At 37.3% G+C, this 27,481-nt stretch overlaps 4 protein-coding genes across 8 annotated transcripts; 1 reads left to right on the plus strand and 3 right to left on the minus strand.

The window, feature by feature from the left end:
* Positions 1–495: 495 nt before the first annotated feature.
* On the minus strand, positions 496–7,209 carry lman2 (lectin, mannose-binding 2). 2 transcript variants are annotated; one of them, XM_079629955.1, is made up of 8 exons: positions 6,910–7,209; positions 5,548–5,666; positions 4,336–4,453; positions 4,045–4,127; positions 3,128–3,289; positions 2,062–2,176; positions 1,864–1,983; positions 496–1,767 (listed from the first exon to the last, which is right to left on the minus strand). In XM_079629955.1, the coding sequence occupies exons 1-8, from the start codon at positions 7,094–7,096 to the stop codon at positions 1,607–1,609; spliced, it is 1,065 nt and encodes a 354-aa protein (XP_079486081.1). In that variant the 5' UTR covers positions 7,097–7,209; the 3' UTR covers positions 496–1,606. The 2 variants fall into 2 exon arrangements, with proteins under 2 accessions (XP_079486081.1, XP_079486082.1); XM_079629956.1 differs by lacking the exon at positions 4,045–4,127 and adding an exon at positions 3,926–4,005 and having other exon boundaries at positions 544–1,767.
* A 398-nt stretch (positions 7,210–7,607) lies between these two features.
* pld7 (phospholipase D family, member 7) lies at positions 7,608–14,665 on the minus strand. Of its 2 annotated transcripts, none has more exons than XM_079631500.1 (11): positions 14,060–14,665; positions 12,629–13,531; positions 11,631–11,815; positions 11,361–11,544; positions 11,089–11,203; positions 10,852–10,979; positions 10,215–10,418; positions 9,699–9,838; positions 8,624–8,789; positions 8,426–8,525; positions 7,608–8,217 (listed from the first exon to the last, which is right to left on the minus strand). In XM_079631500.1, the coding sequence occupies exons 1-11, from the start codon at positions 14,060–14,062 to the stop codon at positions 8,012–8,014; spliced, it is 2,334 nt and encodes a 777-aa protein (XP_079487626.1). In that variant the 5' UTR covers positions 14,063–14,665; the 3' UTR covers positions 7,608–8,011. The 2 variants fall into 2 exon arrangements, with proteins under 2 accessions (XP_079487626.1, XP_079487625.1); XM_079631499.1 differs by having other exon boundaries at positions 11,631–11,818; positions 14,060–14,427.
* A 147-nt stretch (positions 14,666–14,812) lies between these two features.
* Positions 14,813–20,962, plus strand: gpr137 (G protein-coupled receptor 137). Of its 2 annotated transcripts, none has more exons than XM_079631658.1 (8): positions 14,813–15,126; positions 15,586–16,195; positions 16,293–16,342; positions 17,296–17,539; positions 17,743–17,886; positions 17,972–18,100; positions 19,363–19,481; positions 19,571–20,962. In XM_079631658.1, exons 2-8 carry the CDS (start codon positions 15,851–15,853, stop codon positions 19,662–19,664), a joined length of 1,125 nt encoding a protein of 374 aa, XP_079487784.1. In that variant the 5' UTR covers positions 14,813–15,126; positions 15,586–15,850; the 3' UTR covers positions 19,665–20,962. The 2 variants fall into 2 exon arrangements, with proteins under 2 accessions (XP_079487784.1, XP_079487785.1); XM_079631659.1 differs by having other exon boundaries at positions 15,007–15,457.
* syvn1 (synovial apoptosis inhibitor 1, synoviolin) lies at positions 20,669–27,440 on the minus strand. Of its 2 annotated transcripts, none has more exons than XM_079631656.1 (16): positions 27,082–27,440; positions 25,889–26,026; positions 25,714–25,806; positions 25,476–25,628; positions 24,685–24,733; positions 24,348–24,451; positions 23,994–24,120; positions 23,807–23,906; positions 23,651–23,716; positions 23,235–23,351; positions 22,990–23,147; positions 22,764–22,907; positions 22,543–22,683; positions 22,259–22,442; positions 22,055–22,167; positions 20,669–21,746 (listed from the first exon to the last, which is right to left on the minus strand). In XM_079631656.1, the coding sequence occupies exons 2-16, from the start codon at positions 26,018–26,020 to the stop codon at positions 21,583–21,585; spliced, it is 1,845 nt and encodes a 614-aa protein (XP_079487782.1). In that variant the 5' UTR covers positions 26,021–26,026; positions 27,082–27,440; the 3' UTR covers positions 20,669–21,582. The 2 variants fall into 2 exon arrangements, with proteins under 2 accessions (XP_079487782.1, XP_079487783.1); XM_079631657.1 differs by having other exon boundaries at positions 20,854–21,746; positions 27,062–27,242.
* Between the last annotated feature and the right edge of the window lie 41 nt (positions 27,441–27,481).

Raw genomic sequence — 27,481 nt, forward strand, 5'->3', positions numbered from 1 at the left:
ACTTTATTTTTGTCTTCAATTGCATTCAAAAAACCTCCTCATTTATAAGTCGCTTTGGATAAAAGCGTCTGCTAAATGAATAAATAAATGAATAACGTTAGCTATCAAAATATTTTCGGGGGAAAAAGGCGAAAAAACATACATTAACGGCTCAAATTTTGTTACAAACTATCATTACAAATATTAAATAGACTGTTCATATGTTGGTGTATCGATGAGCTATAAAGTAGTTTGATTAAAAAAGAAATCATTGAATAAAATTGACGATACTCACGTTTCGGTTCTTCTCGTGTTTATCCCATGATGACATGTCATTATATAGATCAGTGGTTTATCCATGCGTTTATCCGATCCTATTTGATAGGTGGCGCTGTCTCGAAAAACGAGGGGACTGAGAATGCGGGACTCTGGGTGCGGGACTGTAGATGCAGCAGGCTCCGAGTCTGCAGCTTCATACTACTCTTAACACCACTAGATTGCTCCAATATGTTTGACGTCACAACAAGTTTCACAGAATGAAACAGTCATATATTTACACTAAATCAACACTTAAAACGGTTTTATCAGATGTGTCAGAGCTTCGTACAAAGGATTCAACTGTTTACATAGCGACAAAACGATACGAATTTGAATCGATCCGGAGTTGTACAAAATCATTGTTAGTGACATTTTTATTAGACTAAAATATTTGTCAGGAGACTCAGGACAAATAATTATTTCATTCCTGGAATTAATTTGGAGTGGTTTAAGAATTAAGATGAATATATAGTACAACACATGACTAAACTAATACAAAAAGAAAAAGGAAAACATGTTTAACAAGACAACTGTTATAGCTGCTTTATTTTCTCACCAAAAGCCTCATTTTACAGTCACTGCCCATTTGCTCTCCAACAGAAAACGTTTGGGAACTTCTTTCAGAAACTGTTGTAAATCAGTGCATTGCAATCACTTCTTTTATATGCGAAAAATAGCAAAAGGGACGTAAGAAACACAAACTCACAAGGCTGAATTCTTGTTACCCTGCAGTAATTTAAAAAATGACAATTTGTTTTCTTTTATTTTTGTTCAATATTGGTTAAAAAACAAGGCTGAAACAATATACTGCAGAGAGAAGGGACCGTAGTAAGGGGCAGTAACTTCAGAAAATAAGCTAAAATATTTACATTGATTTGATCAATTTAGGAGAACATTTTCATTAGTCTGATTTCTTTTGCAGTCCATTAAAACCCTCTTAAGTAAATCATACAGGTTGTACACAGTATTACTAGCACTCCAGATCAGAACAAAACAATGTGTACAGATTAAGGGGTTAAAAACAATAATAAAACCACCAAGAATTTAGAGACGTAGTGTATACACAGCATATACACAGAAATAAAGAAGTACTACAGATGAACACATTGAAAATGTGTAATTTACTATATGCAAGCACGCCCAAACTTAGACAGACCAACATAAATCAACAAACAAAGGTTTCTTTGAAGCCACCAATCCAACTCCTTCCAATCAAGCATTTCAACAATATCAACATTTGTACAGCCGTTCGAAATTCACATTAATGTTTTTCAGCTACAATCTCCAGAGTTCTTTAAAATCCAGATGTTTAGTAGAACCTCTTGTTCCTCTCCTGACGCTTCTGGAAGACCACAGCACCAACAACTGCACAAACCACAATTCCCAGCAGGGCACACAGAAGAAGTAGGAAGACCTTCCAGCCAGTGAGGGGTGAGCTCCGAAAATTTCCCGTTGGATCATCAATATTGTCTGTTTTGAGGGAGAAGACATGTAAACATGACAAGCAATTGAATGAAAGATCCTTCTGCCAACAATATGTCTGCCACTACACATCAGCTGCGTTACCTTTTGGCGACTTGAGGAGACTGACACTAGGCTCGATCTTCGTCCAGTCCTGGTTGTCCTCCTCAGGAGTATGTTCTACCATCAGCTGGTACATCTTCATAGAGATGATGTCATGGTTATCTGCACAGAAGAAACAGTGCCCATGAGTTCTTGCAAAAGGCATCAGGACTACTGTGGAGATTTAGAACTAACAGTTACCAGAGAGATCTCCTGTGGCCGCGGAAGACCCAAAATAGTATCCTGTAGGGAGGCGGACGCCCCCAATATCAATACATTCTCTCCAATCGTTCCGGTCATCCACATCTACCATAATCTGTGAAAACATAATATACAGTAGCTGTGAAAAACCTCTATGCACATTTCATATAATGAAGGACTTATCATAAGAAACTCAAAACATATTCTCCACTGAGCTGTTGCTCATTTCACATGTTTCTTTAATGCAAAATCTAAATTAATTCTAAGGTTCAGGGAATGGAAAACGAAAGTCATGAAAAAAATGGTTATAATAAACGTTTTTCGAGTACATACAACATTGTCAAAACGATCCTCGTTCACATGGATCCAAGAAAACGACTAAAAACACTGTAGTATGCTAAATCCAGGCCAGTATTTGACGATATCACTTTGTAAAGAAACACTACGCACATATAGACCGAACATGTAATACTCATGCGCATGACGTCACCGTTTTCACACGGACACGATTACAGTATTATTTTCACTTTGTGCACAAACCCGTTTTCAAAAGCTTGTGTTTTTAGGGCCCAAAAACGCCTTTGTCGTATAAATGAACCCTTGGTGTGAACGTGCCTTTACCGTTCAAAAGTCAGTAAGGGGTCAGTACGTTTTTTTATATTTTTTCAAGAAATTGATACTTTTATTCACCAGGGATGCATTAAATTGATCAAAAGTGACAGTAGAAACATTTATGTAAATATAACAAAATATTAATATTTAAAATGAATGCTGTTCTTTCCAACTTTCAATTAATCAAAGTATCATGAAAAAATATTAAGCAGCACAACCGTTTTCAGCATTGACATTAATAAGAAATGTTTCTTGAGCAGCAAATTAGAATGTTTTCTGAAGGATCATATGACAAGACTGGAGTAATGATGCTGAAAATTCACAGGAATAAATTACATTCTATAATGTATCAAAATAGAAAATAGTTCTTTTAAATTGTAATAGTATTTCACAATATTACTGTTTTTTTTGCTACTATCCTGATTATTACCATTTAAACTTATCGAGCTCTTACCGTGAGTCTGCCTTTGGAGTATCTAACAGCCAGGTATGTGTCATGATCCTTGTTTCTGACTTCAACAGAGCATCCCCCCAATTCAGTAGACCGGCCGTCTTTCCCGTGATCATACGGCAAGGAGCCGTTACTCACCATTGCAGAAATGTAGGGAAAAGAGCGCTAGAGGACCAAAATGAAAATTTATTTAATTAATTTTTTTCTATATTGACGACAAAAATACACTGAAAGTTACCAATTGATTGTACTTTGTACCTTTATACAGCTGTTCCTAAATCAAACAGAATTATATATATTTATAAAAGGTCACTGTAAACTACAAAAATCGAAATAATAAACACTGAATATTTTTTACAAAATGCTTCATCAACAAATAATGAATGATGAGGGTAAGAAAATGACATGGACCACATGATGCAGGCAAAACAAGGAAAGCATTGCTTACTTGAAAAAAATTGTTGAAAGATCATTTCGGAACATAAAGCAAAGCAAATCAAAAGAGAGTGAAGGGATAGTCCAAATAAAAGATATTCTTCTCTCAGTTCAACATCTGAAAGCAAATACCTGGCACATAACCGTATTCAAACTATCCCTTAAAGTTCAGTTTACAGATGAAGATGACCAGAAGCAGACAAAACATGCCAGAAGTCCAGTATTCTTAAAGCTTCAAAACATATTAGCTGGTTTGGATATAAATATCTTTGCATTTACTCAAGTCAATTTCTGATCATGAAAAAGCAAAGCTTTTATTCAAATGTCGGTAAAAAAAACACAAACATTTTACATCTCTCAACTCACATCCGGAGCCTCATCGTTAGGGTATGTGTCTATAAAAATGGCCAACCCATGGAAATTGCCACTACTTCCAAACACGGTGCCTGTAGAGAAAGAAGGACCCATGAGTACGGCTCACTTACATCCATTCCTTGGAGATCATTACGGAAGGTATCCACAAAAATAGCCAGGCCTACAAAATGGTCTTGGTTTCCAAAGACTGGGCCTAAATGAAAGTATGACACAATCAACTGCAGGGAAGAAGGAGCAGACTTGCAAATGGATCACAGATGGACTACACACACATATAGACAGCATTATAACTCATTACAGTTAAAATCATGAAGTGCGCAATGGAAATGGTCAGAGAAAGTGCTTAATACAGGACCTGAACCTGCCATTTTCCTTCACGGGATCACAGCTTTCAAACTTACCAGGATGTAGTCTCTCCTTCGTGTACCAAATGGCGAAGCCATCACCATGGAGATTCTTCTTTCCTGATCCATGAACTTTAAACTGCACATGCATCTCCCAATCCTTCAAATAGCATGGCTACAAAAGGCAGAAAATTAACATTACTCATATAGCAAATGTAAACATGTTTTGCATTTGTTAAGATGCGGTATTTTGGGGAATTTTCACAATCAAATATCACTCGTTTAAATAGGAATCACGTGACCGGGAATTTGGCATGAGGGCGAAAGATTTCGCATCGGGTTCAAGTTGGATACATGAATTGAGACTTAATCAACAGGAAGATGCGTGGTTTGAAAGCAAGTGTGAGATGCATTTGATAACATACAACGGACATTATTTGCCAGTGAAATTTCACGTGACATTTCTCTTATGTGACCGCATCCAAGACATCTTTAAGACATAAATATTACCGGTACTGCAACTTTTAGTGTAAAATAAAATTATTATAATTATAAGGGATGCACCGATACCACTTTTTCCAGAACAAGTCCGATACGGATACTTTTATTTTAGCATTTGCCGATGCAGAGTTTATTGCATTTTTATTTTATTTTTTTATATTGGGCAGAGAAACTAAAAGAATATGAATCAACTTATTTGGCTTAGTAAATTGATATATAAGTGAATTCCTTAACTTATTGTCATGCTTAATTATGCCTGTTAAAATATATTGTAGGAGCTACTGTTACTTTCACTGTTCATATTATTGCTCTATCATATTTTCATCTTTAATTTAGTAGTTTAATTTAATTTAATAATTTAATATTTAGAGCCGCTCCAGCAGGGCTCAATCAGTCAAGAGCATTTACTGATATTCTCTGTCTTTTGTTGTTAGATTAACATTGAGGACAAAGACAGCAGTAGGTTTATCAGACTTGTTTTAGTTTTAATTTCAGTTAACTATAATAACCTAAATTTTAAAAAGTCCAGTTTCAAACTCAAAATGAAACACTTAAAAAGATGATATATATATATATATATATATATGCATGTCACGTGACCATTAAGGGGCATCAGAGAACCGTTAACATGCAAATATGTATTTCAAATATTGACATATTATCTCAAGGGAAATATGTTACATCTAAAGGGTTCGGCAGACAAAAAAAAAAAAAAGTTTGTAAACCCCCAGCTGTAGGATTTTAGTTCTTCAAGGAAGTTTTACTCACCACTGTATTCCAGATGGAGCCTTGTTTGCTCCTCTCATCCGGAGTTAGACGCACATACTGGCTGGTTACTAAAGTACTTCCCCAAAAGTCCCACTGACTCGAGGGACTCGTTCCAACACCTGATCGTCAGATAAATTAAATCATACAATTTATTCACAGTTTATTTACAGTGTCTTGGATGTCAGTCACAAGCTTCTCAAGAGTGTAATGTGAAGCTTGTACACACACTACAAACCATGAGAATATTATGAGATAAACATTAACTAGACATCGCATACACTGGGGTTCAAAAGCCTGAGACCACAATGAAAATATAGAATTGTAAATTTCTATATTTTCTTTTTACAGAAAGAAAAAACAACTAAAAATGCTGCAGTACTGTAAGTTACCACATACAGTGAACTTTTGTAAATGTTATAACATTAGATGTCATTTTACTGTGAAATAGTCTGTCAAATGTATGTTTTTGGAAGTAAAAACTATGAATAACCATATAATTTACAGTGAAAAAAAGTAAAAGGACATTACCAGAAGCCCCTGAGATTATATCACATGAGATTATATTTTATTTCTGGACTTTGTTTCCAGAAATGTAAAATTAGGGGGGTCTGTATTACAATTTTTGTGTTTTAATTAATGTTCATACATTATTTTATCCTCATGTATGTTACTCTGATGGTGTTTTGTTTTTGTTTATGACTGTGCACCATCTACATATTGACCATATTTATGAATAGGCCACTTAAAAAATTAAACTGTGTATTATAATGGTGGCTGTCAGCACATTTCAAGGTACAGTACAAAGCAGATTTTGGTCATTTAAGTAGATTGGTATATTAATATTATGTTACTTAATAAAACATGGTTACATGTAAATATGTGTACATTTATAGTGTATAAATAACAAAACTGCTTTCTGCTACTTTTTAAATATTTGGATATATTTAAGCATGTATGCATGTACAAAATGTGTCAATGTGCTATGCAAGAATAATGTTATTTTTTACAATTAAATAGTGTTTTAACAATTTGCATGATCTGCGTGTGAAGGCAGATTTCTTTACAAACTGCAATACAAACTGCAATACAAATGCAAACTACCCACATCTGTTCAAATAAAGGCGCTGCAGTTTTGTTTACACTAAGTTGTGTTCCTGTAAAAGAGTAAAGACTCTACTGTAGACTACTTATTTCCCTGTGATACATAATCCCAATAAAATACGATTTTTGACATTACGAAATAAAAGGTAAAATCCTACTCAAGGTAGTGAACAGAAAACGTAAAGCACGTTAGTGATGATGAGGCTAAATGACGTCAAGAACGAACCACAACACTAGCAGGAGGCTACAGCAGCTACTCACCCTGATATGGCTTAATGAGCGAGTGCTCCCGCTTTAAGTGCTCCGCATTCCCGTCCGTTATATCTGAATATACCGAAGAAAAGTGGAGTAGCCATAAAAGTAAGAGTATTCTGTGACACGCCGGCATTTTACGAGTTACACTTGGTTGAGTGTGAAGCCATAAAGCTGGGCTTCTTTCTCGTGCCATTTTTAGCGTCTTCCTTCCTTCCTCCGCGCCTTCACTTCCTGCGCAGAGAAGAAGGCGCAGGCTGTGTTTCGAAACCTAGTGAGCTGCCTAGTTAGATAGCATATTTGGTCTTCATGGGCACGAGCATTCTTACGCTTAAATGCGCAGTCTAGGTAGGGGGCTCACTAGGTTTTGAGACACAGCAGCAACATTTACTTCACAATTGAAGAAGTTATAATTTGTTGTAAATTTGCTGTTTATAAATTAACATGCACATATAAGACACATTTTAAATTATGTTATGTGTTGGCGTCCAACATTCACTTTTCTTTTTAAAGAAAATGTCTAAAATTAGCTGTAGAGCCTAGTTTCAGCTTGTCTGTTAAGTGGCTGACATCTTTCTTTTTTGTTTGTTTTAGGTAAATTACGATGCATTAAACTATGTAATATATATATATATGTCAACTTTAAAAAAAGATTTAAACTAAAAGACCTAAACAAATACCTAAATAAGATAAATGTCATTACAGGAACAACAGAGCACAAGCATTTTCTAACTGAAAAGTAGTTTTATTTTGAAAACAAACTTTACAGCCAACTTAGCCAAGGCACCTATTACAACATTTTATTGACATGCATGTTTAACCAGTTCAACATCATATATCAGTGCTTGCTCAAGGATCTTGTCCTTATTCTGGCAAATGTCACGTAATGCAAATATACAATAAATGCACTTGATGAAAAAAGAAGAAGAGAGAATTAATATCATATTTATAACAAACATTAAAAATGCACAGCATCCTTTTGGCAAATACATAAAACATAAATAAATTATCAGTAGGCAGGAATGCCGCAGGGGAGAGTTTTTGGTTTTTGACGTTTTTGTTTTTTTTAATCATAATGCTTAGCAACATAACAAATAAAGAACATGGTACATTATGTAAGCTTTTTTCCGCTACAATGTTCTGCGTGAACATCGGTGATGGGTTGGGCATATTCTGAATGCCAATCCCTCTGGAAAATCTTCTGCAACTGGTTCTGAACCGTTTGCTGGCCCTGCCCCACTGCAGAACCTGTCTGATTCACAACAAGCCCAACCCCTGCCGTCTGGGTGAAGTAATTCTCAGACCAGTTGGAAGTTCCTGTAAAACACAATATAACAATCGATCATTGTAGCAGGATTATGAATATGACATTGACTTTATTGCACAACTCATATTCGCAGCGCTTCAAAATGTAAACATGGACTGTTTCTGTTGGCAGGTTTTTATGATGAAACCTGCCGTCAGATCGCTGCAATATGGAAAAGCATGCAAGTGTGAAAATTGTGCATGTAGACAGCTAACATACCAATGTAAACAACTCGATCAGTCACCATGTACTTGGCATGGTTGACACGTGCAAACGGAATCCTCTGCTGCTCTCGTGTTGAGGGCACCTCGAAAACTTTCTGTATATAAAAGGTTCATAGGCATTACAATCATCAGTGATGCCTGGATTAAAAAAATAAAAAAACATTTTCAAAATATAAAGAGCAGAGAAACGTACGGTATGAATTTTGCAGTTCAGAGGGGGCTTGTTGAGGACTGACAGAGACTGAAGAAAGACAAACATGGCACCAGGAGAGTGACTCCAGCAACTGACCAACAGCTTCACCTCAACACCTCTGGTACAAGCAGCCTCACGAAGGGCCGAGTCGATGACAGGCCAAAACCTACATGACATAAAAGACATTATTACATAAAAATCACGGAAAACAATCTTTCAACTAGTCAAACTAAGCTATTAAACACCACATATGTGCACACTTAATACATTTTAAAAATGATTAACTTCATTTTTCATTTTAGTTAAATTAGTAATTTTATTAGCTATTGATTTTTTTTAAAGAGAATCTATACATTTTATTAAAAAAAAAATTTCGTTTGATTTATTTTAGTATATCAAAATGAGAAATGTTGCTTTGGCTACTAGCTGTTTGCCAAAGTATTTTTTTAAAGTGCCTCTAATATGCTTTTCCAGATATTACCTTTCATGTGCTGTTTGTGAATGTCAAAGGTGTGTTTCAAAGATCAAAGTGCCTAAAAAAAAGTTGTTATTGTCTCCCAAAAGAAAGAACTGATTTTTCTGAACTGGCTGAAATGGGTCAATAGTAATTCCAGTCTTATTAAACCAGTCTTACCAGTCTTGCTCAAAGTTACGTGTCTTCATTGGCTGTCTCAACGCAAACAAAGTCAACAAAGACCTGCATTTTGGTTAAAATTGTCGACATGTCGAGAAGACGCTGTTTTCTGCATTTTTAAAAGACGAGGACTCAAATTGCGACATGCGCTTTAAGTGTTAGACCAATCACAACAGACTTGGCCCTCTGACCAATCAGAGAAGAGTAGGCTCTCAGAAATGAGGGGTTTCGAAAGAACAAATCCTTTATTGAACAGTTTCAGACACTGCAAGAAAAAATGGGATGCTGCAATGTATATTATGAGAAAATTGCATGTACACCTATTGTGACAAAAATAAGAACCTTTAAAATAGCATAATGGGGCATTTTATTTCAGTTAACGCTTATTTTAATTTGTTTTAGTTGTTTTAGTTTTACTCAATATCAAATGGTAGAGATTACCGAATGGGCTCCGTGAACTGGGACATGGGAAGGTAGTCCATCACAGACACATATACGAAGCGCTCAGCATCAGCAATCACTGACAGGATGCTTGAGAGGTCATCAGAACGGCCATGTGATGATAAAGGAGGAGGGGAACTCTAAAAGAACAAGTCAAACATTGGCATGTAAACATTTCTCTACATTTCTGCTCACACAGAAAATGCATGTCATGTTTAGAAACAAATAAAAATGAATGATATAGGACAATACATATAGTCCATGCAATGTATTCATTAAAAAGCACAATTTTTTAAAAGTGAAAAAGGTGGCAATATGACAAAAAGACAACATTTCTACACAATACATAAAAAAAAAACATATGGAGTAAATGAAAACCAGCCAGCACAAAAGTCAGAGAATGAGTGAAATTGTGAACGGGTTGAATAAAATGACTGCGAAACATGCAATGAAAAAATATATATTATGAATATGGTGAACAAAAACCAAACAACTTGTGAGAGAAACACAACTCACAGACAAATAGACACGTGCAGGGACACCGTTGAATTTAACAGCTAATGGGTACTTAGAACTGGAGAGCGCGGAGAACCGGCCTGGCCAGAAAGGAGGTAGAGATCCATTCTTCTGAGCTCCAATGTCCCAGTACACGTCAAATATCCGTGAAGCGTCCTGTGCTAGACAGCTGCAGTCTTCCACAGTCACTCCAACCTCTTTCACCTAGTGGAAATATTGACAGAAATATGAGAAATATTTTAGCATAAGCATTTATATTTATAGGATTGTTTATTTGGGTTGATGGCCATTTTGACATTTTAGTCTAATAAACTGCGCTGAATAATGAATAAAATAAAAACAAAACAAAAATTACATATCAATAGAAACCTCCAATAAGATCCATTAACCATCCAATAAGATAATGACATTGATAGATATTGGCTGCGTCCGAAAGCTGCCCTATCAAGCAATGACTTTGCAGACATTTTTTCTGGCACAAAACTGATTCCTGTTTGGCCCATCTGAGTTCCTCATTAGTTCCATAGGTTGTTAATACGTTTCACACACTAGCTCTACCGTCACAGAATCGAACACACAGGATTGTGGGATATCTTAGGCAGCATTTTTCAGCTTCCGGACGCAGCCTCGGACTCACCTGGGTAAGAGAACGCCAATCCATGTTTGCGCTCCCTAAATACATATGCTTCTTATCCACAACCCACAGTTTGGTGTGCAAAATGCCTCCAGTGATGCTCTGCAGGTCAACTCCCCTGACGTCAGCCCCTAAAAGAGAAAAAGCATGTGAGCTTTAGGGAAAAGGCTGCATAACATCCATTCAAAATCATTCAACCTCTTACAATTCTCAATGTGTGCAACAGACATGCTGTTGTACCTGTTGCGACCAGTTCATCTGTGTCTGCAATGTATGGCTGAGGGGCGTTTACTGCAATCTTCAACTTCACTCCTTTTGGTTCCAGCTGCTTCATTAGGTTGAACACTTTTTTGCCCTATAGAAAAGATACAAATGAACTGCCTTCCCATATAACCAGGATCAATACTATCCTATTATTATCCACATCTTGTTAGATCATATGCCGAATGTTCTATAGCCTAGAGTGCATTATTCTCACTTATGCACAGTAAAATCTCCACGGCACAACATACCAGCAGAGACGAGGGCTCCGTAAGGCCCAGGTCTGAATCTCGGAGTGTGAAATAGAAAGCACCAATGTGGACAGAGCTGTTTGCTCTGTTTAGTAGATTAGTCCAAGTCTCTGAAATGCTTGGCAGGTGTGGCGAGCCGGAAGGGAAGCTGAGGCCCTCTGGGACACTCTCAACAAGAGTGAGCCTGACAAACAACATTTAGAAACACATTTAAACATCTCAAACTCGCCATTTAAATAGTTCAAAATTCCCGAGGACCTGTTTCCTCACCTACAGTCAGAGATGCACGTCTCTTGAGGCATCCAGAAACTTTCCAGACAGTGAAGCTCCATTTGTGACATCAGGTGAGACATGGATTTAGGGACTCCATACTGCCAGATATGCGATGCAAATCCACCCAAAAGAAGGAGAATGGAGGGCACGAGACAGAAAAGGAAAAAGCTCCTTCCTTTTGTCTGCTAAAACAATATAAAAATCAAATGAAAGACATACTATTCACTTATGCTAGCATATATCTAACAAGATCATGCAGATATCTGTTAGTGATGAAATTGCTGTTTTGTGGCATTTTTATTTCACATCCTCTTCTATTGAAATTCTGATCTATCTTTGATGGCAAAACAAATATTTTAAGGCAACTAGAATCAGATACTTTGAATTTGTATATGTATGCAAATCAAAGAAGTCAAATTAGTCCAGAGAAAGACATTCTGGTCTGCAGATATGGCTAGCACTACAGTATTTTTTTTTTCTTACCTAGTATTTTTGTCACATTTTCCAATAAACAAACAAACAAAACAAAAACATCTCAACATTTTTTAAAACAAGATACATTTACTTGAGGAGCAAACCGACTTATTTTATTGAGTCTTGTTTTGTATAAAAATGATGTGAGTTTGTGCCTAAAACAAGATTTGTTTGTGCCAAAACAATAATATTAAGGGGAAATTGGCTTTTCTTAGCCCATTGGCAGTTATTTTCCATATTTTAAACAGAAAACTGTCTTTATTTTGATAAATTGTTCAGAAAGCGTAATATATTATGCCTTGTTGATTCTTAAGTAAATGTATATTAATTACATTTTTTTCAGATATTTGTACTGGAAAACAAGAAAATGATTTGCAGTGATTCCCTTCTTCAGGGTAAATCTATGTCTGGTCACTTAGAAAGGTAATCGCATGCCTTTCCTCAACAGGAACAACAATAGTATGCTTGCCTAAGCAAAACCCATTAATTTTGCATATTGCATGTAATATAATTCACCTCACCTTTGAGGGTGTACATGTTTTGGCCTGGGTGTGTTTTGTGTGACTAGTATCGCCAGTTTTGGTTCCCGGTCGTGTTTCTTTAATGCATTTTTTACTATCTAAAGGATTCTGCATCTTAGCGGTTTCATCCTGACCGCTAAGTGTGGATCCATCACCCTTATCTGAAACAAAGCACTGTTTCACATTGTTCTCTGTGACACGATTTTCTTCTGTCCAATGTGATTGGGATACACTTCCTTTTTCCTCACTCAAAGTTTCTTCACAAGCTTGATCCGTGGCCTCGAGTTGATCATCGGAGGAGCACGAGCTCAGATCCTCTACAGCAGCATCCTGAGCCGACATCTGCTCATCTTCTGAGGCGGTCTCTGCACTTGCAGTTTCAAATTCAGACACAGGCTCTACGACGAGATCATCGGCCTCATAGATGTTCCTGAGTGGGGGTCGCTGCAGTGACATGTCATCCTGATCAGAGTCTTTTGTAATCTCAGGCGTTTGATCAAGGGATTGATCTATTTTCGGAGCTAAAAGAGTGGAGGTGTGATCCGAGATATCACCTTCAAAGAGAACATCAGCAAGGCTTGTGGGTAAACGAGCCGATGGGATGGGCAGTGTTTTTTCTCTCCCCCCAGATACTGACATTTTCACTCTTCCAGCCTCTGTAGAGCCAGCTTTCTCTTTTTGGCCCGGCTGGCTGGATCCATCCATCTTCAGTGATGACTCTGCACTCTGGACGGTGACTCGCTTGCGGCCCATGGAGCTTTGAAAGGTAGGGATGCGGGACAACGGTGGTTTCCCTGCTTTACGGGATTCCTCTCCATCCTCCTTCCTCTCGGATGTTGCTTTCTCATTCGCTTCCTCGTCTATCAATTGTTCTGGTGATCTAAAATATACATCCTCTGGTTCCTATAGCATAAGTTCAAAAACATAATATAATGCAAAAACATAACAAAATGGGTGTATACACATGTAACATATATATGTAATTTGTTGTTTGTATACATACACTCTTTACACTTCGGTACATACACAATGTTGTTAGCAATTATAAAATGCAAGACTATAGATATATAGATAGTATAAAAGGTGAATACAAATAATGTATATTTAATGTGTTGTTTGTAGACACTCTTTACACTTGGTACATACATGTTATTATCAAGTATAAAATGCAAAATTATTTAAGATGCAAAGACTGTGTAGACAGATAGAATAGAAAGATAATACTGTATAATCAACTCCATATTTCTTGATCTCTAAATGCAAGACTGGTTAACAAGTAGCAAAACGTTTGTCTAACATCATGCAAGGTCAGAAACTTAGAAGGTGTGTGCGACAAACTGAAATGTTTAAACGCTAAAGAAAAAAAGCTGTAACCTTTTTAAACACCAAGCCAGCAAGTTTGAAACCCTAGTTAGCACGCAAGCTACTCACCATGACCACAGGCGATAACTATTCTCAACTTATCCGAAACGACTCACTATTTTCAAAAACAAAACGCTAAAAACAAAACGTATGAAGATCCGTACGAGGTAGTAAACTTGTTGTCGGTCCAGGCGGACACCGCTGATAAAGGAGATGCTGTATCTGTCTGCGACGTGGCTGCAGAACTACAGCTCACACAGTGCGGTACAGTGGAGAAAAAAGAGAGAGAGAGAAAGAGAGAGCGAGAGGAAAAAGTGAGGAAGAAAAACCTCGCCTACTAAACACGCTATTGAGTTCAGACGTTACAAACCACCTCTGACTCACAGCCTGAGAATCTATACTGACCGCACATCATCAGTGCGACTGACAGAACTCTTGTTCATGTTATGAAATTATGAGTTTATCAAATACAGTAAGTTAGCCTAGAGTATATATAGCTGACTTATATATAACTTAAGAAATTGTTATTTAAACCAAGTTGTTGATTTGCTCGCTTTAATCAGTTCGTGTAATGAAATGCAGGTATAAATCATAATGAAAGGAAGGAATGACCGATGACATGACGGTTATTGATGGCGCAAAATTAAACTAACCGCCGTTTCTCACTACTAGTACATGAGAATGACGGGCTCTGGTAGCAGTAGTACCATGGTTGGTTGATTGATTGAGGGCTCCCCTACAGGCCAAGTGCGGTAATGCAACGGGCGTTTTTCATGCCCAGCACACCCAGTAGTACAAACCACGCCCACTACATAATAAAATACTTCCTAAAAATTGAGATGGCGGATCTCTTTGTTCCTCTTTTCCCCTTTTTGAAACTCTGTACCTTTGAAGAGTTTGGTGAGAAAGTACATCGTTGTTTACCATTCTTCGTAGTGGGCGTGGTCTTGCATGAGGGGGAGGAAGTCACGTTTGTTTACGTTTGTCATTACCAGTATGTACGGCTAGATGTCGCCATAGATGAGTCCGTTTGATAAACGCAGTGCATAAACAACACGAACGGGACTTTAGTGATGAGGGAAAGGATTTATTGGATGTGTCACGTCGATTATGGTCTTTCGTGGTCATTTGTAAAGGTATTGTTTAATTTATTTTTGTAATAGTTTAGGGGATTTTTAAAGAATGTGTGTCGCATATTTATGTCAAAACCGACCTATGAACTAGCAAATCGATTTTAAACTCTTATCTAGCAACGTTAGCCACACAGCTAGCCACTTTGTATCAGTCTAAACAAAGTAGTTTTGATACAAATGTTTCAGTGTTCGAATGAGTTAAACAGTTAAAAACTATTAAAAGCTGTTCTGTACACCGTGAGGATGAACAGGTCGAGCGAATAAACTAAAGTCGTGCTGTCATTCGCGACTGTCAAAACTCCCAATCAGTTGTTACTGTAATGGCTGTTGTCAGGTAAAAGATGCTTTTGTTTTCGATGAGGATGATGGTGGTCTTGACATTAAGTGTTCATTTTTTGAGTTGATGTAAAACCTGGCTGTGTTACTTTAGTTACATTAAACGCTTTCACTTTTATTTTGCAGATCACAGGTTGAAAAGGAACATTCTCACAAAGGACTTTTCAGAAGTGTGTTTTTCTCGTCGTGTCGTTTGATCCTGGCTTCACCATATGTGACGAAATATATCATATAATGATAATCAGACAAAGACAGTATGGCTGAATTTTTTTTGACCATTTTGCTAACATGATTTATACTGATATTATATACAATTTTGGTTTTATTTTATTTTGATGCTTTGGTCTATACATTGTTTTGTATAAAAAAAAATCTGACATCCATCATCATAATGCACACTTCAGTTCCACCTTCTCCCATGAGACCAGCCGTGGCCCCATCAGTACAGCTGGGTGTCACGGTTCTTTACGCCTGTCTCTATGGGGCTCTTTTTTTAGTTGTATACATTCAGCTTTGGTTGCTGTTGCTCTACCGGCACAAGCGATGGAGCTACCAGAGTATTTTTCTTTTTCTTTGCCTGTTCTGGGCAGCTCTTCGCACAACACTCTTCTCGTTTTATTTCCGTGATGCCCTCGCGGCCAACCACCTGCCCACTCCAGTCTACTGGCTCCTTTACTGCTTCCCAGTGTGCTTGCAGTTTTTTACTCTGAGTCTCTTCAACCTTTACTTTACTCAGGTAGGTCAAGTAAAAGTTACATAGAGAAAGTTTTGTATGATGTTTGCTCAGTTGAGAAATCAATCCACTCCCTAATAACAATGTTTCATTTTGACAGGAGTTGCTCAAAGTCAGAAGTGTATTCCACATTGAGCCCAGCAAAGCACTGTGAGTACATTGACTACATTCACATACATGCATATTAGTGCCGTCAAGTGAATAAAATAATCTAATTAATTACATGATGTGATAATCAATTAATCGCAAATTAATTTGCACATTAAATTTAGCTGAGAAATTTCCCCCAAAAGATTAAAGTAAATTAAAGCTACAAGTCTTTGTGTTAAATAAGAAAAAAACATTAAATAGTTATTATAAAAAGTAGATTTAGAATTAAATATCTTACATATTCAACATAGAATTTATTACACATAAACCTTTAAAGTTACAACAGCCATGATTTTTTTCAGAAGCTGCATCTGAACTGGTATTTAGATCTATTTACAGACCAAAACAGTTTGGTTACCAACATTCTTCAAAATATCTGGTCATAAATAGTCATACAGGTCAATAAAAAGTCGTACAGGTTTCAAAAAACATGAGGGTGAGTAAATGTATATAAACAGAATTGTAATTTTTGGGCAAACAAATTTTGTACACGTATTTCCCCCCGTAACTAATATACATTAACACGTTAAATCTACAGCCTTAATATGAATGGATATCATTTGTTTAATGAGAATTGTATGGAAGCTTGTTTCTGCCACAGAATAAAAACTGAAAAAGGTAATTGAGACTTTTTGTCTCACAATTCAAATTTCTTTACATCAGAATTGCAAGTTTATATCTTACAATTCTGGAAAAAAAGGCAAAATTGCGAGATATAAACTTGGATTTGTTTTTCTCATAATTGCGAGTTTTGTAACTCGTAATTCTGATATTTTCTCGCAATACCGAGTTAAATCTCACCATTCTGACTTTATTTCTCAAAATTCCGAGTTCATAACTCGGAATTCTGACTTTATAACTCGCAATTGTGAGTTTATATCTCGCAGAATTGTAGTTTCAGAAACAAGTTTCCCAATAATTGTGTGCGTTTGTGTGTGAACTTTGCGTTCCAGGCGGGCGGCTCGGTGTGTGTATGCCACCATGAGTGCCGTCTTCCTGTGCGTCAACATAGTTTGCGCAAGCCTCGGAGAGCATGGAGGTTCTGGAGAAGCTGGTGAAAACACTTGGAGGCTGGTTTTGCTTCGGGTTCTGGTTAATGACCTACTGTTCATTCTGGAAGCTGTGTGTCTGGCCACATCTCTGCTCCTGTTAACTCGATTCTCGCCCACCACCTCCACCCCTTATCTACGCAGTAAGGTACGTACTTTGCAAGGACTTGAGCTCAAATGGTAGTCGCAATCTATTTTACTTGTTTAATCTGAAATATTCTAATGTAGTTTATGGTACTCTTTGGTTAACAGTGTCTGCTAAATATCTACTCAAGATTAAATCTGTTGCTGTTCATGATAAAGAAGAAAACTTTGGTATGTTTGATATTTCCAGCTGTGTTGTGTTTGCAGGGGCTTTGCCGGACTGCGGTGTTGGGGGCCGGTGTAATCTTGCTCTTCTCTAGCAGGGCTTGCTACAATCTTGCAGTGCTGTTTTTATCTCAGAATCAAAAAGTCGAGGCTTTTGACTATGACTGGTACAACATTTCTGATCAGGTGGGAAGCTGCACTTTGTTGGTTGCTAATGAAAGGGTATTTCTCTCACTGGTCAGTTTGTGATGGTTGCGTGTTCTTCTCAAAGGCTGACCTTCAGAGTGAACTTGGAGACCGAGGTTATATTATCTTTGGAGCAGTTCTTTTCATTTGGGAGCTGCTACCTACCGGCCTGCTCATTCTTATCTTCAGAGTTCGCCAGCCTCCTCAAGAAAAGGTCTTTATCTTTTATTTTGCTCATACACTTCTGTTAACCCTCTGGTACTTTTTGGTCAGTTTTGACTAAAAAATGGGATGTTTTGTAGAATTTTTTACTTCATGGTATGAACGAATGGTACGAAACTTGGTAAAGGTTTTGGCACTTGCTTTGTGAAAAAAAAAAAAAGCATGGACATGATTTGAAAAGGTTAAATGGTCGTGCAAAAAATAGTCACACATGTACTTCTCGCATTTAAAAATGTCCGCATTGGAAATTAATTTCCCAAAAACGTTTGGTACTGCGCCCAAATAAAAAGCTTTTTTTATTTTTAGATATCAAATTTGGAACACAACTTGTTTTGATTCATGGCTTTTAATTTCTCGCAGATCTAGAGTAAAACGTGTTTTGGAAAATAGTTAAAATAGTGTTTTTGTGCATTTTTCATAATAAATGTAAAATTCTATAACTTTTTTTCACTTCAGCAATAATCTGCCCTGTGTTTTTAAAAAGAGTCCAAAATTAAGTCTGTGCTCCACAGCATTCAAGATTCATGACAGTTCAAGTTGGAAATGTAATTTTCTGGTATATGCTCAAAAAGTAAAAAAATATAATATAATTTAATAAAATATTAAATATAAAAATATTATCAAACTAAAATATAGTACATTCATATCATTGAAATAAATATAAAATGCAGGATCATGTGACACTGAAGACTGGAGTAATGATGCTGAAAATTCAGCTTTGCATCAAAGGAATAAATTACATTACAAAATATATTTACATAGAAAACAGTCATTTTGAATTGTAATAATCTTTCACACTATTACTGGTTTTACTTTATCAAATAAACGTAGCCTTGCTGAGCATAAAATACTTCTTTCATTAAGAAACCTTACAGACCCCGAACTTTTGAACTGTAGTGTACATTTTCTGTATTTAGTTCCATAACAAAAAAGAATGAAAAGCAAACTAGTTTTGCATCTGCCAAAAAACAAATAAATATATATAATTTATATATATATTTTTTGGCAGATGCAAAACTAGTTTGCTTTTCATTCTTTTTTGTTATGGAACTAAATACAGAAAATGTATACCGGTATATATATATTTGCATTAAATGTTGGCTTCCTATATATATATATATATATAAAAAAAAGAGTAATCCCCACAAAATATAAAAAATTTAGTTCAGTCATGAAATGCGTTTTTAATAAAATAATAGGTCTGAGCACAAAAAAAAGGTCCGTCATTGACATTTGCTTTGTCGTTTATTTCAGAACTGCAGCCCGGCCATGTGCAACACACAAAGCTCACAGTCATATTTCTTTGATGATCCTCGAGGAATGGATGATGACACGGCTTCTCTCTGGAGCCACAGTATCAATCCTCATAGCAGGTAATGTGTTCATCAGGCTTTGAGCATTACAACTCATGTATGGGATCAGATGTGATATAGTGATTAAAACCGAGTGTCCGCACCAACAGCTGGTTCGGGTCGAGCGAGACGACTCCACTCCTCTTCAACAGGAGCGACCAGATCAACCAACACCACTCGCTTTACTCCACTCCACAGACCTGAGCGCTACGCAAAGCTGCAGAGATCTTCCGCTGACCTTCTCAGGCAATAGCACAGCATTACCTCTTCCTGTTGAGTAGCTCAATAGGTTTGTTTGCACTGATATGCATCAGAAGCATCTGTACTTCTGAAATTGCACCTTGACTTTTTAAAGCTGAGCACAGACTAGATGCTCATGATAAAAGGGACCAGATAATGATTTTACTACAAGGATTAAAGGAGTTATAACCACATTTATCTTTTTAGCATTCATGAGAGATTCTTTGAAATGTATTAACTGATGTTATTTTTGTGTGTGTGTGGGATGGTGACCTTCCTTCCATTTTAAATGGGGCATTAGGAAGCAATAACTTTGGTTCTTTGTGCTCTGATGTTTGCCAATTTACTTTAATAAAAAACTAATTTAAACAGTTTCATTTTTAACTTGCTTTTTACATATATGGTGCGTTCATGTATTTTTGGTAATTCAGTAAAGACTACTCAGACTTTAGAAACTGAATATTTATAACTCATTTGACCTTATGATTAACAATTTTAATATTACCTTAGGTAAATTACTCATTATTAGGACTATATTAGGTCATTTTTGTTAAGAAATAGTTGTATTAAATGTACACTGCCGTTCTAAAATTTGGGGTTGGTAAGATTTTGTTGTTGTTGAAACAAGTCTCTTATGTTCACCAAGGCTGCATTTATTTGATCAGAAATATTTGTGAAATATTATTGCAGTTTTATATTTTAATGTGATAGCATGAATTACTCCAGTCTTCAGTGTCACATGATCCTTCAGAAATCATCTCGAATATGCTGATTTGCTGCGCAAGAAACATTTCTCAATGTTGAAATGTTTTGTGTAAACATAATTTTTTTTCAGGATTCTGTGATGAATAAAAAGTTTAAAAGAACAGCATTTAGATGAACAATATATCGGACCATATCGATATCAGCCGATATATGTTCATTTTTAATGTTGTTATCGGCCCGATAAGAAAATTTGGCTAAAAAATAAAAGCAGATAAATAATGGATTATTACCTTCAGCTGAGACACTTCAGATGCGCACTGTTCATCATGTAGTCTGTCATACAGACTACCGGTACATGAAATTATAAATGAGAACATCATGATAATGAGATCTTAAGCCAAGATGTCAGTTATACAATTTCTTTAAAGAAATTCGGTTATCGGTATCGGCCAAAAATGTTCACATTTTCACTATGCATCACTATTTATTTGAAATCAAAAATCTTTTGTAACATTATTTATTGATTTAATACATCCTTGCTAGATAAAAGTATTAATTTCTTTAAAAAAAAAAAAAAAAAACTTTAGAACAGTAGTACTTCATAAACTCACCAGACTGTTTCGAACAGTTTATTGTGCAGTATGTACATATCCTCCTATTAAAACACTTTATACATTATGTACATTAAGTTAATTTACTCATATTTGGTTCATGGTCATCTTTTACCCACAACCAAAAAAGATCTAAGAAAACAAAATCTATTATGTAGAGCTAGAAATAATGAAAATACACAAAGAAGGGGAAAACATCAAATTTTAAGGGCACATGAGAAATCCACAGACCGTCTTGATCCTCTGAGAAACAGAAATCACATTAAGAGAGGAAAGTCTCGCCAATACTCGATTCAATAGTCACGGCTGACTTTCAAGGTGCAAGGTTTTTAAATCCTTTAAATCTTCACGCATGGTTACCCAGAAACCAGTTCTCTACCCGAGTCTTCTGTACACGTGACAATGACAAATCCTCCATACACTGGGAAGTGCCTTGATGTGCCTCATTTAGATAACATCTAAGAACACATGAACTTTCCTCAGATAATCTGACATCTCAACATGACAAGTGCCCAAAAAGTCCATAAGAAGCGTTTCTACTGTCATGTATTAAAAGTATCACATCATCAGTGGTCAGGAGTGGGCGTGGTCTCCAGTTTACGGAGGCGACGGCGTCTCAACTCGGCGGCGCTCGGCTCGCCGCCATCTTCATCTCCCTCCATCCTGTCTTTGTCCTCCTCTGTGGTCGAGTCTGGTCGAGAAAAGCCTGTAGCTCCATTCACAGATTCACCTGGGAACAAGAGAATATAATGACCCTGGTACTAACATGCGGCCCAGGCGCCCAATTGGCTACATAGTTCATAATATATATCTGTGTGTTAGAATGTTAGTGTTTTAAATCGTTTAGGAGAGTAGGAGGTGCACATATACATATATATTATATACTGTTAGAAGTACGCGTTTCAGATTTTATGACTGCACATTTCACTGTCAGTCATGCTGTGTATTAGGGGGCGTGTTAATTCAAATATTACTATTTTTATACAATATTAGCTCAATCATTCAGGAAGTTGTGGCATTATTTTTCCTTCCACTCACCGCTCTGAGCCTCGTTCTCCTGACTGGGGGTTTCCGTGTTGCCCGGGGAGGGTGAGGACTCCATATTCACTGATGCACTCGTCTCACCAGTGTTGGTTTCTGATCTTGGCGGACTAAACAGGAAGTTTAGAAAAAACACGGGGATCTCAGAGGTAGGAACTGGACGTGCCACTCTCTATCAAACCTTAAGCAACACTTGCATACCTTAATGTAGCCACCGTGCTGAGGTAGTGGTGAATGTTGAGCATGGCGGCATCCAGCAATGTGTGGATGTTGTGAAGGCACTGCAACCTGGCTTCCAAACCTCGCCTGCCCTCCTGCTCCAGTTCTCTGAGCTCAGACTCTGACATGGTGGATAGAGTTGATGGTGGCGGTGGCATGGATGACACTAGTAAACACAGATCACAGTTTACTCAAATATCTGACCTGGAACGTTTCTAAGCATTTGTTTTACATAACAAGAAAGCATTTTGACCACTCTGACATACTAAAAGGTGGAGGTGGAGGCATCGGCAGCCATGGAGCTGATGGGAAAGGTGGCGGCATGGAAAAGGGGAATCCAGGGATAGCTCCAGGAGCAGCAGAGGCGCTGTCTGCAGTCGGCTGAGTTGAGCTGCTGGCTCCTGATTCTACATGACAGATGGTGAGAAGTTTTTATGAGAATCGTGGGTATTCTACGTTTTCACAGGGAGGTAGAACAGATGCTCACCTGATCCCTGAGCTCCATCGGTACTGGTCTGTGGCGTGTCAGGGGCTGCCTGTGCACCAGGGGCAGCAGGAGGAGGTGCGCCAGGGAAGGGACCCCAAAATGGAAACAGCCCCGGAGGAAACTGAGGCATCATACCTGGAGCAACTGCACAGAAGTGTAGGCATACAATCTCAATGAGCAATCTGAAAACAGCCAAATATCAGCAGATTAACCGGCCTGGTCTTACCATTGACAGGCGGAGGTACGGGGGCGTTAGCAGGAGCAGCAGGGGCCGGTGCTTGTGCAGGAGCTGGGGCTGGATTCTGGTTTGGCTGGGATGCTCGAAGGACATCCATACGGCAGGTGGGACACGTCTGCTGTCTTTGGAACCATGAGCGAAGGCAACTACAATGAGAGGAAAAGACCATTTGAAATATGCATGCAGATATCAACACTGAAGGAACTGAGATTTGTCAATCAGTGGACATGAACCTTGAGTGAAAGATGTGGTTGCACGGCAGTTTCTTGGCTCCAGTCACCATCTCTTCTCTGCAAATGATGCACACATTGTCGGTGGCTTGCAAGTCTTCAGGGGTGGCATCAGGATAGCTGTGACGAAGCATGGCAACCAGCGATTTGAGAAATACTCAGAAAACTATTAATACACTCAACATATTAAAAACGGCACAACATAAAGAAAAAACTTTTTTTATTATTATATTAAACGGCATAAAATTATCAAAACATTAAATACACAAAATAAACATACTTTTTTCTAAACAAAAAGAAAAAAATACAAATAAAGAAATGAATAGTAAAAACATTTTTTAATTCATAAAAAATATGAATAATAAAATAAAACGTAAGAAGTCATTTCCTATTAAAAGATATTTTAGAGAAACACTCACAGAGTATTCATATTACGAATGGCTCGTCGAGACATGATGGCGTCTGTTACTGCCTTCTTGAATTGCCTGATGAAGACAAACATTTTGCACACGACAAAAGAATAAAGACAAGCTAGGCAGCGGTTCATAGCTGGAATCTGATGATGCATCGCTCACCTCATTGCGAGATACATGGGCCGAATGGCAAACAGAGGGAAGGTGTGCACTTTTATCATTATGGTCATGAACGCCATATACAAAAGCACCTTGATGAATCCTGATGGATAAATATAACATCAGTCAATCTGTAAATAGGCTTATTTGATATAATACGCATCCCATGCTCTGGTTCTCTGGGTCGTACCTGTAAAGAGCTCTGTGTACAGCATGTAGACGGCTTTATTGTCCCATGGATTCTCACTCTGCAGATCAACTGTATGCAAGGTGTACTTGATGAAGGTGGTGAGGACCATAGTCATCAGAATCGCGTACTGAAAGAAATGCAGCATTCGTATTACTGTTAAGTCTATGGCATTTTAAAACTCTAGTAGTATAAAATATGTTCTGATTTCTAAACTGCTCAACTTCATCAAGTTAAGGGCCACCATGTGAGAAAGTTTAGGGTCAATGGGCCTTTCAATAATATTAATGAAATTCAGTTTAGCAGGATCTCACTCAAGCTAAGACATAATAAAACTAGAATTAAATTGATGTTCACCTCAAATCCAAAAACCAGCTGCACTGATGCCCCTCTTGTTATAATGCTGTGACACGCATGATTGACAAACAGAAAGTCTAACACTCCCAGCAACACCATAAGAGCTGTACCAGAAAAAAAGAACAGTAGTGACACGCTCATGAAATGATGCAATACCACAACACAGTGACTCCAAATAAGGCAGTCCAATGTCAAATGCTTTCAATTTTAAAATGCAGGTGCAGCTCAAAAAATTTGCATGTCCAAAAAAATTACTTGGTAAAGTAGTTTCATAAATAAAAAGGAAGTAAGAGCTATAGATAACAGGCCGCAGCAAACCCAGTCTTAATATACTCACAGAGAACTCTGAAATGGAAGACCCAGGAGATATTTGGACTCCTTTCCATCTAAAAATTGAATAAAAACATTAGTATCAAAAAATTATAGGCTATATATTTTAGGGCTGTCACAAAAATAGACTGATTACAAATATTTATTAGAGGCAATCATTTTTGGTTAAAATAATGAAAAGTGAAGCCAGAGCATCTCGATTTATGGTTGTTACACTTTACAGCATGATAAAATCCTTGTTTAATATTGGCCAAACAACATTTATTTTCAAATATCCATTTAATTTTTTATATTTGGCAACTTTTTTGCGATAGAAATGCTACAGCCACTGTAATTCATTGAAGAAGAATATCTGGACATCAAAACATGCTAACTCAGGGCGAAGGTTTAAACGTTTATTTTGAAATCACGATGAACAGTTCGCATATTTAGAAACATATTGATGTATTCTCCTGTGTTGGCGTAGGTTTATAAATGATTCACCTTACAAATTTGATTAAATGATGCACATTGCGTTCCCAGACGATCGTTTTAAGCAACCCAAACTCACAGCATATGCTGAGTTTGAGACAGTTCATGTGGAGCAGCATTTGCTGTGAACAGTGCCGCAACTTACACGCATGTAAATAATTACAGCGCATAATAAATATATATTAATAAATATGACCCCGAAGCTGTTCAGTTCAGGTAAAAAACCTGCATTGTTCACCTTTAATTTAATCACATCCAACAATTGTGACAGCCCTATATATATTGTATGCATTGTATATAAAATGTAACATTTCAATATTCACTCACAAAATCCACCCTGTCTTCAGCCAGCCAATGGAAGCACTTGAGGAAAAGCAGCAAAGTGAAAAGGGCCACAAAGCGAGGGGAGAAATCATCCCTGAAGACTGTAAAGGCCAAGCAGGTCTCCGTCACTGCATACCAGGAGCGTTCAATCAGGTGCTGAAAATATAAAGAATATAAAAATGACAATGACAAAAATATAAAAAAAAGTTTGCCCTTGGACACTGTAAATTTAGACACCAACCTCCATTTCAGCAGCTCTTAGTTGCCCGAAAAAGACCTTCCGCATAAATTTCCCCAAAAGGAAAACCAACACGAAAGCTTGAATATATAAAACCTGTCAAAGAAAAAGTATATAGTTTAGTGTCCACCCGTCTTTCCATCAACATTTGACACTGAATAAACCAACGGTGACTTACTGCCATACTAGGACTGCTTTTGGTGAGGTACACCACAGTCGGGTAGAACTGGTGCTTGAGTAAGTAGGCATGGGCAATGACTGCGCCAGTCAGCGCCAAACTGATGGTCGTCACAAGAGTGGCTCGCACCATCTTGCACTGCAGAGAGGAGAAAATGCACTGCTCTCAAAAAGGACACAAGCTGCAGAATCAATGATGAGGACGAGCAACATTTCATGACACTCGAACAAACACCAGCATATTGACAACATTCAGCTGCAGGCATGCCATCAGCTAAAGGAGGAAAACCTGAGCACACCTCCCCCCGGCATTTATTATTAAAAGAAAATTTTCTAATTAAAAATAATTAAAAAATATTTTATATTGCAATAATATACACTATTGTACTGCAAATTTTAAAAAAAAGTTGAAAAAGGAGAAAGACTCATGAGCTTGTGATTCAATTTTGATGTTGATTCAATATCAATTCATTTGGATATACATGTACTTTAATTTTTCTCAAGGGAAAAATAATCTAATGTTGTAAACTACACAGGGAACCCTGTCAGCTAGTACATTATTGTTAAAGATTAACTAAAGGGATATTTCTCCCAAAAATTCTGTCATTGTTACATATATTTTGAAGAATATTGGTGGGAACCAGAGAGTTGACGCACCCATTGACTTCCACAATATTTAGACATGATATATGTCACCGCTTGAGAACAGTCAACAAAACGAAAACCCTAAATATGGAAAAATCACATGCCTCGAATAGACATGTCTAGTAGACTGAAGTGAAAGTAAGGGCCCACATTACAGTATGCATATGCATACACAACTAGGGATGTTTTAAATATTACTAAAAGCAGAAATGACTAAAATTAAGCTTTAGTTACATTGTATTATGTTGGTCTTTTTAACACTTAACGTAACTTAGCTGCAGACTGTTTGAAAACAGCACCCATTAACTTACATTAGCACTGAACGGTTACATGAATGCTACGAAATACAGTATGACAGTAGTTATTAATCTACGACACAGATAATAAATACTAACTAAATCCGCCAAGACGTGTTTTAATAACCTGACCAATGTGACCATATGCTGGCAAGTATGAACTGGCCGACTAGCTAAAAGCAGTCAGTACTGAGATGACACGCACTGTGTCTTAACGTTACCTACAGTCTTACCTATTTCTGATTAACGTTACCTGTTTTGCGTTCTTCTTCTTATGAAAGCGTCGTGCTTCTATCCTTCCATCTAAAGCAATCTTCTTGCTTCCAAACTCTTGTAGTCAGGGCTACGTGTTTATTTTTCGCTTGCTCTCGAGAAAGGCCACCTCACTTCCGGTGAGAGCTCATTCCTGCCAGTAGAGTGAAGACAGCACATCAGCTTTGAGACTGCTGAACCGATCGCTATGGTTACGCCTACAAGAGTTCCCATTTCAAAATAAAAGCATATCAACGGCCACCAGTCCAATGATGTCTATGGTCAAACTAGCCAAGTTCGCTCGTTCGTTCCCTGGTTCGCTCGGTCCAGCGAACCGGTTCTTTCAAAAGAGCTCGTTTCAAAGAGCCAGTATTTTCCATTGATTTTAAAGATTTGAAAAT

The sequence above is a fragment of the Phoxinus phoxinus genome (genome assembly GCF_949152265.1).
Source record: "Phoxinus phoxinus genome assembly, chromosome: 12".
In the NCBI taxonomy this organism is placed as follows: Eukaryota; Metazoa; Chordata; class Actinopteri; order Cypriniformes; family Leuciscidae; genus Phoxinus; species Phoxinus phoxinus.